The 12,582-nt window shown below is 42.3% G+C and overlaps 1 protein-coding gene across 6 annotated transcripts in view; it reads right to left on the reverse strand.

The window, feature by feature from the left end:
* Window positions 1–396: 396 nt before the first annotated feature.
* Window positions 397–12,582, reverse strand: part of LOC111602734 (diacylglycerol kinase eta) — a 42,561-nt gene continuing 30,375 nt past the window's right edge. The window contains exons 3-12 of one of the 6 annotated variants that reach the window (XR_002751632.2): window positions 8,018–8,869; window positions 7,417–7,958; window positions 6,176–7,091; window positions 5,977–6,111; window positions 5,469–5,912; window positions 4,355–5,089; window positions 2,362–2,566; window positions 1,052–2,250; window positions 600–993; window positions 397–541 (exon numbers count right to left, since the gene is read on the reverse strand). Coding sequence is in view for 5 of the 6 variants with exons in the window: in XM_023319980.2 (XP_023175748.2) it covers window positions 685–993; window positions 1,052–2,250; window positions 2,362–2,566; window positions 4,355–5,089; window positions 5,469–5,912; window positions 5,977–6,111; window positions 6,176–7,091; window positions 7,417–7,958; window positions 8,018–8,818 (5,286 nt within the window). In the remaining variant the exon portion in view is untranslated. Of the gene's footprint in view, window positions 994–1,051; window positions 2,251–2,361; window positions 2,567–4,354; window positions 5,090–5,468; window positions 5,913–5,976; window positions 6,112–6,175; window positions 7,092–7,416; window positions 7,959–8,017; window positions 8,870–12,582 lie in introns of all 6 variants that reach the window. The other 5 variants (XM_023319986.2, XM_023319984.2, XM_023319985.2 and 2 more) reach the window with 5 other exon arrangements.

Raw genomic sequence — 12,582 nt, forward strand, 5'->3', positions numbered from 1 at the left:
AAATTGAATTTCAAACTGTACTTAAAACTAAATGCAATTTGTTTATTTGGTTTAGTGCCACTACGTTTAAATTCGTTTATCTGCCATAATTAAATAATTTTGAATTTTGACATACATATATATTGTTTATATGTATATATTTAGGTACATATTCAAAAATGAAATTCAGTTCACTTAATAATATAAATATTTAGTTATATAAATATGTATCTATATATATACATATATATATATATATATAAATATATATATATATATATATATATGGATACATATTTATATAACTATGGTTTGATAAGACTTTATATATTTATATATATATGTTTCGCTGGAAAAATAAATTATATATATATATATATATATATATATATATATATATATATATATATATGGATCTTGAGTATTAATATTTAAAGTTCTCTTTTTGTTTTTGATATTTAATTAAATACAGATAAATGTTTGCTAGGCTTCTTGCTGCTCACCCAAAATACAGGAAAAATAAACGTATTTGGGAGTTTTATACCTTTTTAGCTAAGCTAGTCTATAAATAGTGATTGTTGTATGCATTTGTCTCATATAAAACTATATCGTTTACCTACCATGCTGAATAGCCACATCTTTAACCGATAACAACTACATTCAAACACAACAAATTTCACTTTTATCTTAGCCTTTGTACCATGCTTAGTTCTCGCTTAGATCTTTAATGGCCTGCAGTATGCGTTTCACGTGGCCCACCTTGACCACGCCCAGATCCTTCAGATCTCGCCTGCCCAGCGTGAGTAGCTCCTTGCCGCGTATATCGTTTTTGAGGAAGCTATCTACGTATTCTGACAGCTGCATCGTCTCTAGCCAGGTGACCACCTCGTTGACGCTCCAATTGTTGGCTGCCTCACGGGTGTTTGTGAGCGGAGGCTTGAACTGCTGCTGGCCAGCAGTGGATCCGGAGCGCAAGCGTACCCAGAATGGACGCGATTTGCGACGTCCATCGGGCTAAGGATTATGAAACAATTATTAAGGAAACTCAATTTCACCAATAAATAATCCTTACCTCCTCGTTGGGCGCTAGTACATTAAAGTAGGCGCGCAGCTTGCCATCGATGCACTTCTGCACGGAGCACTTTTTGAGCTCCATTTCCATGTTAGCCAACGCAGCACTCAGCTTTGTCTCCAGATCCTCGCGCAGAATGAGACTATGACCACGATCTCGCAACAGGGAGCACGCATCATCGTACAGCTGGCGTGAGGAGTCGATGACTTCCACCAATTTGGTGCGCAGAGTGGGACCCTCCAATAATTTGCCCTGTGGATGTATGGACTCCAATGCTTCGCTGGCGCGGCAGGCCACCTCATATAGATCGTGCTGCAGTGCCGGATGTGAAATAATCAAGAACTTAACCCACTTGACCAATGAACTAACTGCCTCGATGAAATTCAATAGCACATAGCATTCGCGCTCTGATATGACATCATCCGTGGAGACAGCGTGCTCAGAGGCAGTCGAGGAGGTGTCGCGCTGTATGGAAATACTGTGCTGACGCTGCTTCTCCTGCCAGCTCTTGAGCGACACCTCCAGGCTGCGATTGCGGCAGAGCATCTGGACGCGATTCTTATGGAGGATGCGTATCATACCCGGTGGCTGTAGCCAGGCCTCGCCATCCACCTGAATCGGTATCTCCTCATCGCCAAGTATATTGATCTGCACGCTTTGGCACTGGGCAATGCGATGATGCTGCAGATTGATCAGACGCGAGGCAGCCATCTGCACTGATCCAAAGACAGCGACCACCTCCAACACGCGATCATCGAAGCTGGGCGGCAGGAAGATGTCCTCCTTCTTGCTGCTGTTGCCCCAGAAATTGGTGCCACCCATGAAGCTGGGTATATTTAGTATAACAATACCCTGGAGCTCTGGCAAAGGTATGCGCTGGCCATCGCACTCGAGCTGCACGCGCTGCTCTAGATTTTTGCAGGTCTTCTGCAGCAGCTGCTTGGAGCCCAGCACTCCGTACCACATATAATTTCGTGCTCGGGAGCGACATTTCTCTGGATGCTCCTCGCGCTTATTGTGAAAGTCTAGGGAGATCTTTGCATCGATGCCAATGCCAAAGTAGTTGTTCATCACACACTTCTCATAATAGCCAGCAAGCAGAGTTTCATCCGGATCCATCAACGGACTAACGGCGGCGCACAGCGTGTCGGCATTGGCCATCAGGCACTTGGATATGAAGCCAGTGCCATTGGCCAGATCTGTAGAAAGAGAAGGTTAGTTTGTAAGTAAGGCAGAAGCAAAAAGAAATAATAATTATAAAAATAAATACATCAAATATAGATGAATAATTATTAATATTATTTACTTACTGGGCCAGTTGGGCAAGCGAACTAAGGGATTGATAATGGGCAGCTTGCGATTGGTCTCTTCTGTGGGGGTCCTCTCTTTGTCCTTGCCGGGCTTCTCGTCCTTGTCGCCGGCGCTGAAGTGCTCGAAGCCGAAGAGTGTAGAGCCCATAAAGAGACTCGACTTGGAGCCCTTGAGTGTCTGGAGATTAGGCAAAGCTTCGTTCGGCTGCAAGAAAGAGTCAGCGATTAGATGTAGCTGGGTGCAATGGGTCATTGGTGTCAAAGAGCAACTGGAAAGTCAGCACTAACTACGATACAAAGAAACATGTGGGTGTGGCTGATTGAGTGTGTGTGTGTGAGCGCTTGGATTGTGGAGTTATGTGCGTGTGCCAGTGTCGTGTAATAAGAGACGCAGGTTTCATAAGTGGGGAGCTGATGGTAAGTTTTGAGCGAAAGGGAGAAAGATAGAGAGAGAGAGAGAGAGAGAAAGATAGGGCACTACTTGGAAACAAAAACGAAAAACTTATACAAAGGAGAGCGTAGTTTATATTAGCTTGTGTTATGGAAATTGTTAAGTAGTTAGTATTTGTTAACGATAGCTTATGTTAATGGGTTTTAGGCAACACTACTTTTCAAGACGACAACACGTGTGTAAATCAAGAAAATCAACTCAAACTGACGCGTGTGCTTTAATCACAAACTGAAACGAAAGCTGAGACTGGCACTTTGTACAGGGGATATTACTAGAATATTTTGTATAAATCGATATAGTTATTTCATTTGCTGGGGTTACGGATATACATCGAACGAACGAACGATCAAATGAACGAACGATCGAACGAACGAACGAGCGCATGGAACGAACGAACTCAGGAACGCAGTAGAAAGGAGAGACCCCGACCTCTGGTTAACGGGCTTACCAGCGGTATTAGCGGCCTAATAAGCGCCAGGGTTGCCAGGCGTATGTCTGGTTCGGCGACGACAAAGAAACGCACACTGAACAGTCCGTAGGTGCGTTTAGTGTTAGTTTTTTGGTTTTTCTTCTAAGAAATTGCATTTTGTTTTCGCAAAAATAAATAATATTATGTGTATGTGTGATTATATATATAAATATTTTATGTGTATATAGAATGTGTATGTGTGAGTGTGTGTTAAAAGCTTTTCAGTGTTGTGAAACTAAAAGAGAAATTCATAGAAGTAGTTGACATAATTTTGAAATACGTACCAATTGATTTGTGCTTTGTAAAACATATATTGTATTTTTATATAAGTTTGTATACATACATATATAATTCTATATATGTGGTATTAGTTGTAGTTTTTTTTTTTATTGATTTTGTGTTATTTTTTATTTAAATAAAATCTGTTTTTCTCAAACGCAACGAGCCAAATTATACTTAATGTGGCAAATTATAGTAAAAACTTATGTGGTATACATTGTTCAATTCACATGGTTCCATAAATTCGAATTTCAGTTTTAGTCGAATATTCAGTACACTTAAAGCTGATTTGATTTGTACTTAAAATCAATTTAAATTGCATTATTTTTTATGAGTAGTGATCTCCTCTAATCTTTCTTTATCAATTTTATTAAAATAAATTAAAATATGGTTGCCTTTATCTATATAAGGAGTGTTTCTTATTTATAAATAAATTGAAAATATTCAAAACAAATGTTTGCCATGTGAATCGCACAAAAAACTACAAAAGAAATTAAATGAAGTTCGTGTATGAACAGATGTAAATTTGCAGCTAGAATACCCCTGTATTCCGTACAGAACTTTTTTTAATACCGCGACAAGTATATGAGAAACAATTACCTAAAATCGCATTTGTGTGTACGAGTATTTTTGATTGGATTTCTGCGTTGCCATTGCTCGGCTGATATACATTTATTTTCGCTTGCTGATGCAGTAGTGCCAACGTAAATCATATATATATATATATATATTTTTATCTATATATATATATATGGTATATGTGGGGGAGTTAACTGTTTTGGGTCAGGACTTACCTTGAAGAGGCTGCCACAGCTAATTCTACGACTAGCCGCTGGTGAACTGCTGAGGAAGCGCGCATGTTCCGGGTCCAATGTTAGGAAATTTGGATTGAAACCGGAATGTCGTCGATCTTTATCCTTGTCAAAATCGCGTACAGCCAAGCTGGGCGCGTGGCTCGAGTGTCGTCGTATCTCCGAGGAGCTCAACGTGCGTACACCGAGCAGCGACGACGAGGTCGCCAATATGGATGATGACGATCCTGTTGGCTTTACGGAATCACCACGCAACGGTGTTGGTGGCCTTACAACAACACTTATCTGTGGATAGTTGGGATTTACATCATCAAAGGATTCTTTCTTACACGACTCATCAAAGGTAATGCGCTTTACTTCTTGTCCATGGCCCGACTTCTTCGTGGGCGATGTCGATGAGACCATTGCCGATTCAAGAGGCTTTGTTGTTGTCGTTGTCGTTGTTGTTGTTGTTGTCGTGGTTGTAGTTGCATTGTTTATATCAATTTTAATTGCAGTTTGCGTGGACAGTTCATCCAGATCGTCGCTAGTCGTAGTCGTTGTTAGATTTCGATACGTTCTTGTTGGGGCTGCGTTTGTGGGCGTATCCGCCTCTTCGTTGTTGGTGTTTTCATTGTTGTCACTGCTATTGCAATCAAGCATTAGCTGCTGTTGAGATACGATTGTTGTTGTTGTATTTGCATTCAATTTCTTGAGTGAGATGCGCTTTTTGGGACGCTTCACGTTAGAGAGTCGACAGGAGCAGGAGATATACATATTTGATATTTGTTTGGATCGATTTTGTTATATATATGTTTATATTATTAAGAGTTCGATTTGGAGATTTGGATTTGGATTTGAGGCAAGCAAGTGAACGTATTCGGTTTGTTAAATACACACGAAAAGAAAAGTTTGAAGAAAGAAGCAAACGGAGAGCAACAAAAATTTTTTACCATAAGTGGCCATGTCTGAGCACTTTCGATAAACGTAACATAGCTATAGCTCTATATATATATGTATATATATATAGATATATATATATAAATATATAAATATATATATATATTTATTTATTAAACTTTACCTACTTGTGGCCGGATCGGCGTTTAAGACGTACCTTGAAACTCTGACGCGCTATATCGTTACCTTCCACGAACTGCGCCAGGCTGCAGTAGCGCGGCGGCTCTCGTATCTTTTGATCGTCGCAACGATTATCGATCTCAAATACGATATTCTCAAAGCCAAATTGCTGTGGGTTATCGTCGCTGTCCATGCGTGCGAGCCCGGCCCTGCGTGGCGGCGAGGAGTTGCGTCGACGTGGATGCGTTTTGCTTTGGGTCAGTGTATTCAAAGATTTCTTACGCGGTGGCTTCGGCGGCCCAGCATGCTCAGAGCAGAGTGTGGTGGTGTCGTCCGTAATGGTGTTGTCTTGCAGCGCATTGGTTATGTCATGGCCCAGCACTGAGCTAATGTCATCCATCAAACTCTCGCCGTGCATGGGCTCTGTTTCATCGCTTGTCTCCGGCGAATCAATGTGCGTAAAGTTGCTCGCATCCAGGTTCTATTCAAGAAGATTCACAGATTGGTGTTAATTATAATTTGCTGGTTAGAGGCCTTCTACTCACCTGTATAATGTCGCCTAGAGTGTGACCCGGTTCGGGCTTATCGAAGATCTCGGATGCCACGCTGCATTCCTCATTGCTAATGGCGGAGAGCACATCACTCGCTTCCCCGCCCAGATCCTCTGAGGATGACTGTTCCTGTAAGAGCAAAAGAAGAGCCAGCTAAGTTTCCTTCTCGACTGATAGTTAGATAATGCCATACAGTGTTGGTCTGGGCATCGGTGTCAATGATTGTGAGGCTTTCGCTCGTATAGACATTTTGGGATTGGGGGGTTACGACAATGCCGGGTACCTGTAGATTACAAGTATGTACCAGAGCACTCTGCGGCTCCAGCGATTCGCACTTCTCATTGACATCCGCCTCCTCTTTCTCGCAATCGGCCTGACTGCTCGCAGTGCGCTCCTTATCCTTGTCCAGCTCGCGTGTCATGTAGTAGGTGCGTTCGAATACCTCGATTGGTCGATAGTTAGACAGTGGATCTACAATCGGCTCGCTTGTTATGATCGGTACACGCAGAAAGTCCACCTTGCGCTCGGTGGGCGTGTTGTCGCCTCCCTCGCTGCTTGGCGACAGACGATTGCCCGCATCATCTATGTTGGCACCGCCGCTCAACGAGAGGCGGCCAATACGATAGATTGTCTCCCCATTGGCGCCCTCCTCCATTTCTTGTATGACTTCAGGGACACCCGAGCTGCGGCGACTGTCCGCAAATTGACGTGGCGCCGGCAAATTGATGCTGTTGAAGAAATTCTCATCCACTGAATCGCGACGCGTGTCTGGCAGCGGGGAGATGCAGGTAAGGCGCGATGTCTCCATTGTTGGCGAGATAATATTGATGGGTGGTATAATTGGCAGCGGAGAGCCGCAGGGCGTCGAGTCCCCTGAGTTTGTAATAGGTATCTTAAGCGCCTCAAAGGGTGTAATTGACAGCTTACGCTGGTAGCGCTTGGGGCGACCCGGCTCCGAGTGTTCCACTACATTGTAAATGGCGCGCTTTACACTATTCGCCCGACATTGCAACGCCTCCTTCTCACTGGAGCGCAGAGAGCGGCTATTGCGTCGCTCCTTTGTGTTAATATTATCCTTTTCAGTTTTTTCAATAGATATATTTGGATTGCTAGAATGCATAAATAATAACATAATCAATATTGTCTAATGATATAAATTTAACCAATTGCATTTCAAATTCAACATTTGCTCCGCGCTACTGAGACGCAGTGCACTGCTTGGCAAGTAGTTCAGCTACACACCAAGCAGTGCAAGGTATATAAATGAAAGTGCAGTTTTTTATAAACTTAAAAGCAGTCAACACTGCTTCATAAAGCTTTCTCAAAAACTTGCAAACAGCCAACAAATTAAAAATTGATGCAATATATATTTGCAATACTGAAATGATGTAGTCTCCCTGAAATAAAATTAAATTTATTTACACTTTCACTTACAGAAACGATGGACGTCCCGATGTTAAGGGCACACTACGCGATATTAAGCTCCTTATAGTGGCTACTAGATCGTCGCCACTGTGCGTACCCAGCTCCTCCTCCTGCAAGGCGTCCAGCAGCATTGTCAGCTTCTGCCTTAGGATGTCACATTTCATAGTCAACTGCTCGTCGTCCTTGTGATGCTCACAGATGCGCGAGATCAGTTCGTCGATGGTGTCACACAAGGAGCGCGTAGATGAGATTAACGTTTGCGTATCGTTCGTCTCGACTATGAAGCGCAAGTGATGGTTGGCCGACGTGACCATGCCCGTGAGCAGAGCCTCCTGTTCCGTGGTAATGGACATCTTTGGTATCTTGGGCACAGTGATGGCTTTCTCGAATACCATAATACTCCAACGATCCAGCATTTTGGTACTGGCCGACTCGTAGCGCTCCAATATTTGGGGCAGGTGGGTGTCATCATCGCAGCTGGAGCCCCAGCCCAAGACCCGTGCCAGATCGTTGCCCGTGCCCAGAGGCATGACAGCCACCTGACATTGTTTCTGTAAGAGATTCAGATAAGCATCGATAAAGAAGCAAAGGTAAGGTAATTATAGCTTACGTGCATATTGAAGCGATCAATCTCGCTGAGCACCCAGCCGACGGAGCCATCGCCGGAGCAGACGAGTATGCGAAACATTTCAAAGTGACGAAACAGACGAAGACCCAAGCTGGGTCCCGTTGATATCAGATCAAATACTTGCGCCGGATTCAGCAGCTGCTTGAAACGTCTCAAAAACTTGACGCCCTGATTGTCGCCGGATTTGGAGTTGACAAAGACGAGCAGCGGAGAAAAGTTGCCCTTCGGACTGACCACATCCCAGGCGTCGTCCGTGCTAATGGAATGCACGCTGGTGGGCGGCACTACAGATAGTTTGGCGGGACCAATGGGACAGGCAATTGCCATTTGCGGTCGACAAGCCACGTGCACCGTGTCCCTACACCAGAGACAGCGCCAATCCTGTAACCGCAACACCGAGCCGCAGGTCTTCTTGCAAACCGCACACATGGCCGAGACGGGCAGATTGCCCTCCATCCACTGATGGGGCATGATGATGCTGCCATCGGGCTGTTCGATTATATCTTTGCCCACCGTCGCCAACGTTGTCCATTTGCAGTTGGCAATCGCTTTGGCCGCACATCGTTTGTGCACCTTGCACTTGCAAACCTCACAGCTGAGGCCATGCGACGTAACGCCAGACAGCGCATCCCGGCATACATTGCAGTAGGTGGGTCGTGCATGGGAGGTCGCATACCAGTGATGGTGATTCGAGAGTATGTCATGCTGATCGATGAGAAAGCTATCGCCACGAGGACGCTGCGGCGCCGTAGCTGTCTTCAGCGATCCTAGCCAATCCTCCATATCGCGTCTGGAGTCGGCGCACAGCACCAGAGAGCGGGTAGGTGTGATTATCTGCAAGAAGGAGAGGGAATTCCTAATTTAGAATTGCTTATGATTCCGTTTACGATTCCGGCTAACTGTCTAGCTTAAATTAGAATTATTTTTGTTTCTTGATTTCATTTCATTTCAGTAGAAAACCCATACTACACCAATATTAAGCTAAGTATTAAGATACATATGTGATACACATACATGTATATATGTATATTTGCCACATGCGAGACCTGCTCATTAGTTGTGTAATCAAAGATGGGTCTATTAGTTTCTGTTTCCTCATTAACATGCAAATAACTCTCATATTTATGTTAATATGCAGACAGGAGCGCCCGCCACGCCTTCTTAGAATGGAATGTGCAAAACAATGCGCCGAGCCCTCAAAGCAGAACAAAAGCCGTATTATTATATGCGTCGGCCACGCCGCTTCCCGCAATTACTGCCACATTTTGTCTGTACCAGCACACTAACAGTGAAGCTAATAATAATGATAACTAAAGCACATCAGTTTTCAGATTATAATTTGCTTGCCTAATTTATGGCGCGCATGTCCTTCACGCAACATGTTCTTGGCCAGCGGCAGACGATGTTGCTGCTCTTTTAGTGGCCAAGTTCATTCGAGTAATTGATGTTGGAAAACTTCGCTTCTATGTATTATTTATTAAATTAATGAGTTAGCATGACGTCTAGCCTTGGCCAAGCCTTGGCTTGGCGAGCCATGTCTGCCAGTCGAGTTTAACTATATTTTATTAGCTAAACGACCAATGAAGACGGAATGAAATTGGCGTTAACTCGAGTAAATCCAAAGAAATCAACCAACAATAGAAAACACAATATACAGCTCTTTAAAGCCTACAGCTAAGTTCATAGGTACAGTTGACCCATTTAACAGCAGGTGACATGCCATGCCACATGCCAATGCATAGTTGATACGCATTGGCATTGGCCACGCATTATCCAGCATATGCGCAAAAGGTGATGACCACGTCAACATTATAATCTACTTTCAAGAGTCGGCCACAGTCCACATGTCGGTGAACTGAGAGCAGAAATGAAATAAGCCGCTACCAGTTAACGTCCTGCGTACTGCGGTCAAGCTGATGGCAAAGGAGACAAGGCGCAGGGGCCATACCCAAGCTGGACTGCATTGTGGCTTACCTCAGAAACTCATTGAGCTAGAAGCAATCGGCTGCAGGTTTGCGCAGCGGAAATCAAAGATGAGAGAGAACTGTTCAAAAGGCTGAGCACGTGACACAACTTGACACGACTCGTCTAGACTAAGCACGACTTAACCCGACCTAACAAGATTTAACTTTGGCTTATGAAATGTGACAACTTAACACAAGCTCAACTTGATATCCAACTACAGAGCGTAACACATACATATATAAAAATATATCGTATGCGACGTTCTGCGACACGGGTCCATCGTTAGCTTGCTTTGCTCAACGTTAAGGTCAAGTGTGAATTCTGATAACAACATTAGAAAGCAATTTGAGCGCTCAAATAGCTTTAAAGCACTGGCTACAAGTAAACCTCATCACTAATTACATTCTGAGGTATTAATTAGACTTAATTCGTCTGCTGACTTTTGCAGTTGACTGCTTGATGCTTACTGGGAATGTTGCAATTAGTATTGCCATGCCACAATCTAACCGCATCAACAGATATTTGCATCAACTAAATCGCTATTCTCTGTGACATTTTGAATTTCGCCCTCTACTTGGCTTCGCCCGAGGGCTTTTGCTATTCAATTAGTGCACATTGCACGTGCCTTCGCTCTGGCCACCTGTCTGTGGCGCTTGCAACATGAATATGCTTTCATGGTTGGCTGGTACCTGCGGTTTAACTGCCAGTCACTCACATTCTCTTTTACCACATGCCAGTCTGGGTCCCTGGTTGCCAGCAGTCTTTCAATGGGGCGGAAATTATTTGCTTTTTGGCCGCTGTCTATAAGTTGGCAGGACTGCATTTTTGCACGGCATTCAATTACCTTTAGACTTTCACCTGTCGACTCTAAAGCTTCATTTCATTACATTTTCTGACCATTTTTAATTTAACTTTGCATTCTGGAAATGAACCCCAGCTTCCCTCTCACAATAGCTTAACTTAGTTTATTATATGTGAAAGATAACTTTTGCAGCTGCAAATTAATGAAATTATAAATCAGCTACTTTATGAATTCTAGATCCGGTTAAGCTTATATAAAGGAAAGGATATAAAGAACGAATGGTTTAAGTAGGTGAAGTTAACGTCATCGATAGCTGTCGAGGATGGAGATGATTCCTCAGTAGAGGGTTCAGGCATCCATTTCAGACTCCCTTTTACTTTCTTTTATTTAACTTTGTAACTTTGTGTTGCCTCTTCTTTTTTCATATGCCAACTGAACCTCTTGTTTCTCTCACCGTCCCTCAGCTGGACTCACGTTCGGTTCCTTTTTCTTTCCAATGACAAACCCTACTCTTTGTGCGAATTTCATAACGCTGAAGATAACTATTTGTGTATGCAATTGTCATTAGTCATTGAATCTCTGCTTTATTCATTCCTCTTTCATAACATGTTGCTAATTAGCAGTTCTTCGAACTAATGTTACATCAACGTTTAAAGTGATTCCAAAAAATCTCTGGTATGTATATATTCTAAATGTCTATATATAAATGGAAAACGGAAAAGTTAAGGGGAAATGTTGCATTTCGTATATTCGGATTTAATTTACTCAAATATTGATAGTCAAGTATGTTTCGTATATTTGAAGAGCTAAAGACTTAAGTTCGTTTTGAACCATTATAATTGGTAACAAACCTGTCGTAACTGAAGCATGGTACTAATATACCCGTTTTAAGATGGAAGACTTTGATGGTCAAAGAAAATGGAATTTACTAATTACTTATTTTTCAAAACTTTCAAAATGCACGTTGAAAATACTTAATTAGCTTAGATAGACCGCAGAGCGCCACAGGGCTTGCATGTGGTTATTTTAAATATTTAAATTTTGCAAAATGCTGTTTGTAACTGCAATGCACTTCAAGTTGTTGGAAATGCAGTGAGTAGCATTAAAAGGGCGAACTAATATCTATATTTAGGAAGGAAAAGTATAAATTATAAGTAACTTTGAAAATATTATAGAATGAACGAAATAAATATAGAAAGAGGTCAACGTGACAAACGAAATTCTGAGTTGCATAAATATAATGATATGAACGAGAGAAAACGACTCAGTTTTATGATTTAAAAATACTGTAATAATTTATGTATAAAGCTGCGGGAAATGTTTGTTTTTAATGAGTTTTTGCTGGAATATTTACGAGAGTTTGCAGAGCTCAAGGAAGATAACTCGAACAAAGTACTTAAATAAGCTTTAATGTATTATATTACAAATTGGGAATTAAGTATATCTGGACAAGATAAATCAACATTTCTAATGCGTTTAAATATTGTTCTTGTTCACAGTTGAGTTGAAAACAATTAGTGATTTTAAAGTATTTCAATTCTGGCAAAATTCGCTTTGCTTAGACGCTGTGGCATTAATATCGAGTGTGTATATACGTTTATCCCCTCTGTGGCAGTAAATGTTAGTATAACTGTATTTAGCTTCCGGCTACAGACACAAGCCGCGCTACGCTCCACTCCCTGTGCACTCCAATCAAAAAAACAAACAAAAAAAAAAGAAAATCAAGGCGGAGTTGGAGAGCTGGAGAGCTGCTGTCAGAATTCATTACGCAGAAGACGGG

The sequence above is a fragment of the Drosophila hydei genome, unplaced genomic scaffold (assembly GCF_003285905.1).
Source record: "Drosophila hydei strain 15085-1641.00,03,60 unplaced genomic scaffold, DhydRS2 tig00000063-arrow-pilon, whole genome shotgun sequence".
NCBI classification, from domain to species: Eukaryota; Metazoa; Arthropoda; class Insecta; order Diptera; family Drosophilidae; genus Drosophila; species Drosophila hydei.